Source organism: Montipora foliosa, chromosome 13 (assembly GCF_036669935.1).
Source record: "Montipora foliosa isolate CH-2021 chromosome 13, ASM3666993v2, whole genome shotgun sequence".
In the NCBI taxonomy this organism is placed as follows: Eukaryota; Metazoa; Cnidaria; class Anthozoa; order Scleractinia; family Acroporidae; genus Montipora; species Montipora foliosa.
Window position 1 is genome coordinate 43,251,150 of NC_090881.1, and position 5,000 is coordinate 43,256,149.

Below are 5,000 nucleotides of genomic sequence, written 5' to 3' on the forward strand. Positions count from 1 at the left end.
AACGTTTGTTGTAAAATTTCTTGCTTGCCTGCCTCTCCTAGGATTTTCGAACATCTAAAGGATGGTATATTGCCATTTTTAACGGATTTTTACCCTAAAAAGCCCATCTAGAATTTTCGGGAATTTTTTTTCTGGCTGAAATTTTCGAATCACTAGACTTTCAGCTAAGAAAGCCGAACAGATGAAACTTTTTTAGGGGACAAAAATATGCCTATATCTACCATTTAAATCATCTAAAATACGTTTAACAATGCTATATCTAAGTGGTTTTGAACTATATTCTCGTTGGGTGCCCCTGTCCCTCGTCAGGCAAGCGTTGCAGCCTTTGTGCTGCAGAGTAAATTAATCCACAGATAACCGAGGAACTAACCTTCATTTTGTGGGGAAATCAAGGTCGTGGCGCCAGATTAGTTATGTTTCTCTTCTTACCAATAATCCAATAATGTCGATGTGAATTGCCTAATAGTAACCTTCGACTCCGGTTTAGCGCATGATCCGTATCCCGATTTTTCTTTCCCGAGTATTCAGCGAGTCAAAATCGAAACTAATATCCATACTACAATTCCGAAAACGCCTCACTTCAGTCCCAGCAAAAGAGCAGGACAATTGTCACGTGATGCACCAAGTTCGATGTCCAAGTTCCCACATGTCTCTTATACACCTTATTCCAAGGTGGCCGTCATTTTTGTATTGTTTTGCTTGCTTGCAAATTAGCCCTTATTGCCTCGTTCTTAAGCTTAAAATTCAAAAGAATATGTAACCTTTAAACAAGGGCTAATTTGCAAGCAAACAAAAGAATTCTAAAATGGTGGCCATTTAAGGTGTGTACGTTATTGGTTGAGCTGGCATCCGGACAGGATGGTCACGGACGGGGTCGGCGTCTGCTGGTAAAAGATTTTTCCCGTGTCGACATCGAACAAAATCTCTATATGAATGACCCTGTTTACCAGATCCCGAGGAAATGAAAACAAAAGGCGATGGTGAAGTTTCTCTGATGCGTTAGTCGAAAATTGGAAAAAAAAATCAACCATCATCAGACGTGCCTAGAAGGAAAATAGCATTACGTGGAAAACAGTCAATTTGCCTGTTAGCTTTTCTCTATAGCTTGTTGTCTTGGCCGGATACATGTTGTCCTTATTCGAAGCTCTTGTCACTTTTTGGTCTCAATCCGACGGTCGGATGCTTGGTGTGTTCTCTGTGGCTTCAGCTTGCAACAATTTTGCACGTCTGTTTCAAACGATTGGAACTATTTTGCCGACAACTTTATTCGTTTAGTCCAAGTAGTTATACATTGTCAATGGTTATATCATTCAGCATTAAGTACAATCATTTAGTTTTCGCCAAACGACCCTATTTTGTTATTTAAATTGTTATTTAAATATTCATCAAATATCCTGCGAATATATAACCGCAAATCCTCCAAAAGAAATTAAAACAATGATTGCAAATTTCCTGCAATGGTTTCATGTAAGCATCGTGCATTATACTTTTTTTACTTAAGAATTACATGACGGCAAGGGGTCTCGCAAATTTTAATAAATTGATATAGAAAAAATATAGGAAAACATTTAGGGATACTTTTGCGGTGCTTTACTTGGGGTAAATTATGTTCCGACCAGTCTTTTTAATATTAAAGTAGAAAGCTTTATGTCAGCTGACTAGAATTATAACACATAAAGGCAAACGAATATAAGATGATATGCTTGGGCGCAAAAACGTAAAGGGTCTCTGATATATTTACGATGTTGCAACCGATAATTATCCGCCAAAAAAAAAAAAAAAAACACTTTGGGGGACCCAGTCAACTGAGATGGCCGTGTTGCATTTGTTAAACAATTTATGGCGACGCCCAGTTTGAATGCAAAAAGCCTTGACGTATTTGCACGACGATTACCAAGCGAGATTGTTTGGTCATCTGCAGGAATATTTTCGTAATTTCATATGCATATGATACTCTGAATACGTCAAGAGAATACACCAATATAATCAATACACGAAAACACCAATTTGTAATCGATTGAAATTATCAATAACCCAATTTCGACACAGAAATTCATCATTGAACAAAGGAAAATACTTCTCCGAGACTCTGCGGGAAAAAAAGATGCTGTTTTAAGTTCACTTTGAAATAAACGAAATTCACTGTCATTTGTTGTCGTTCTTTTTTTTTTTAATTTTAAAGATAAACCTAAGGACACACAAGTAACCATCCCATCTGGCGAGATGAAGGAAGGAGAACGTCTAGACATCACGTGCAGGGCACGTGCAAACCCTTCTCCGGAATACAAGTTTTATCGTAATGGCAAACTGATCACACACACAAGTAAAGGCCTCTATTCATTGGCCTCTGTCGCAACTAAAGACGAAGGAACGTATCGATGTGTTCCTTTGAATAGGCTGGGAGTTGGACCGGAGGCGTCTGTCACTGTTACAATTGCTACTGGTAAGTTAAAGGAATCATTCAGTGGCGCTTCTTTATTCTCACTTTCCAAAACCATTAACAGCTGAATGTATAAAAAGCGATAACGTGGACTGTGAGAGGTTTCCTTCTTGTAGGGGTCTTTGGCATATCCCCAGTCCCTTTGATAATGGGCGATCATAATGGAAAGAACCACTAAAATATGCATAATGCAAATGTTCACAGAACCGTGCACGAACCACTTCATCAGAGGTCATTTTAGTAAAATATGATACGAATTTGCTTTAAGAAACAAACTTCATGACAAATCTTTTTATCACGTTCATGATTTTCATTTTGAGTTATTTCTTCTGCTTCTTCTTGTTGTAAAACTAGTTTAATTTGTTTATATCCATATAAAAAATGTGCCATAGAAATGAAGCACAATACCTGGCCTGGGACCCGTTTCTCGAACGTCCCGAGAACTTTTCGGGTCCGAAAAGCCATTTGTGAAACACCAACCACTTGTTTTGGAAAGCCGATCTTTTAACATGTTTTCAAGGTAACAAAAAGAAAAATGACTGCGAAGTTAAATCCTGTCCGTTCTTGAGATACAAACGGAATTGTTACACCCGAAAATGGCCCGTAAAGTTTCGGAACTTTCGAGAAACGGGAGGTCGGTTGCTTCACGAATGGTGCATATGTGCCATCGCTCAGCCTCCATCGGTTTATTTCCTTATTGCCTTTCTAAACAAATAAATAAGCCTTTCCCGCATGTTCTGCTACAAGGTACACAAGGAAGTTATGCGTCATGCTGGCAGGGAATCTTCTGGGTGCTCGCAAGTTATAATCATGTACTGAAGGCGGTTGCTTTTGACTTTTTTTTAGCAGCTGCAGTTCTTCTTTTTGTGCCTTAGAACAGAACAAAGCATGGTGAAAGCCTTATGATAAGGGACGCGTAGTTTGCTGCCACGATTTCCAGTTAAAAATCCATTTATTTTCTCTTCATGGTCATCAACACAGTGTGCGAGCTTGGTATATAAAAAGTTGTGCCAACGTAAGCAATGTAGGCTTTGGTCACCTAAACACAAGGAGTTTTGGTTAATTAATCTTGTTATAGGGCCACTTTATTGTAAAATAAAACCAGTCAGGTTCAACTAGTTTTGCCAGCCGTTTGAATTATTTTATACTGATATATATGTCCTTTTTGTTCCATTGAAGAGGAGGCTTTTCCAATATGGGCTTATTTGGCTATTGGTGGTGGTGTTCTTTTCGTCGTGCTAATTGCTACAGTGGTCATATTGTGTCGTGGAAGAAGAAGCAAAAAGGCACAGGGTAAGTTCATATCTCCAGAAATACAAGCAATTCTTGGATTTCACATGACGTCACAGCCGCCATGTTGGTATCCCCAAACAATGAAATGGCGGCCGTGTTGGTGTCCCGATCCAATCCTCCGGGAATTGAAAGCTATTATTACGCTAACGTCTTCTTTTGTTTTCCTTGAAAAAACATGGCTGTTGATCACGTGAGTGAAACCCAAGTACAGGCCCCGTTCGATATATCAGTAAATATTCACACGTGGCTACGAGGCTTACTGGTTAAATTTGAATATTCTTTTGGTTAGAAATCTCCCTAGTGACTTGTGACACAAAGTAAACAGAACTGAAACGATAAGCCCTTTCCGAGTTGCTGTATGCCTCAGTTTCAAAGTGAGTCCTGGTTCATAACCATGCAAATGCAAATCAAACTCATTTCCCTCCTAATAATTGAGCACCAAGAAACGCTTTGTGACCCAGACAATAAAAAATTAGAACCCACAAATGACCAGCTCCCAACGTCAGTGGCTTCATAGGTCAGTTGGTTAGAGCGTCGCACCGGTATCGCGAGGTCACGGGTTCAAACCCCGTTGGATTCCTGAAATTTTGAGGCTTCTCTACGCAATTGTAAAAATTGCGTCCATAAATGCGAGGATCATAGCTTTACTTGATTTCATATCCGCAGTTCAGTATTTGATTCATTTCATATATCATTTCGTTCATTGATCTGTTAAATCACCGAACAACAGATTTATTATTCCTCTACAAAAAGGTGTCATTTTGCTTTAATTTTATTTGGTAAGAGTGTTTTTAAAAAAAATGCATCACCTGTCCTTCAGGGCGCTTGCGAACGATGTAAACAGCGCAAAAGAGCCAGGCAAATGTCCTTTCTTGGATTGGACAAAAGAATTGACGAGTGTCAAAGCGATGACAAGCTAAATTGTCAAGCTTTACATCGTGTTGAAAACAATTTCTTTCATTAAAAAAACCCCCGTTCCGTCCGTATTTGCTCTCTTCTACACCGGTCAAACCGGGGCACTACAGTGTATCACGGTCTCATATTTTGTGCGTTCTCTTGACCAAATATGGTAAAATAGCATAATAGGGGAATAATAAACAGTTGTATTTACCCCAACGTGACAATAGGACGTTTTCAACCAACCTCTAGAGACAACAACAACAATAGAGCAATGTGCAATAGACCTTTTTCGGATACGGCGGCCATTTTGATTTCTATTGTTCCGAAAGACATTATGGGATACTCAGGGGGCACATTAATATGTATT

The 5,000-nt window shown here is 39.1% G+C and overlaps 1 protein-coding gene across 2 annotated transcripts in view; it reads left to right on the forward strand.

Annotated features, from left to right (window-relative positions):
* Positions 1-5,000, forward strand: part of LOC137982377 (peroxidasin homolog) — a 21,812-nt gene that overhangs the window by 8,657 nt on the left and 8,155 nt on the right. For both annotated transcript variants that reach the window (XM_068829491.1, XM_068829492.1), the window contains 2 exons: positions 2,183-2,443; positions 3,620-3,733. In XM_068829491.1, coding sequence (XP_068685592.1) covers positions 2,183-2,443; positions 3,620-3,733 — 375 coding nt within the window. The remainder of the gene's footprint in view (positions 1-2,182; positions 2,444-3,619; positions 3,734-5,000) is intronic.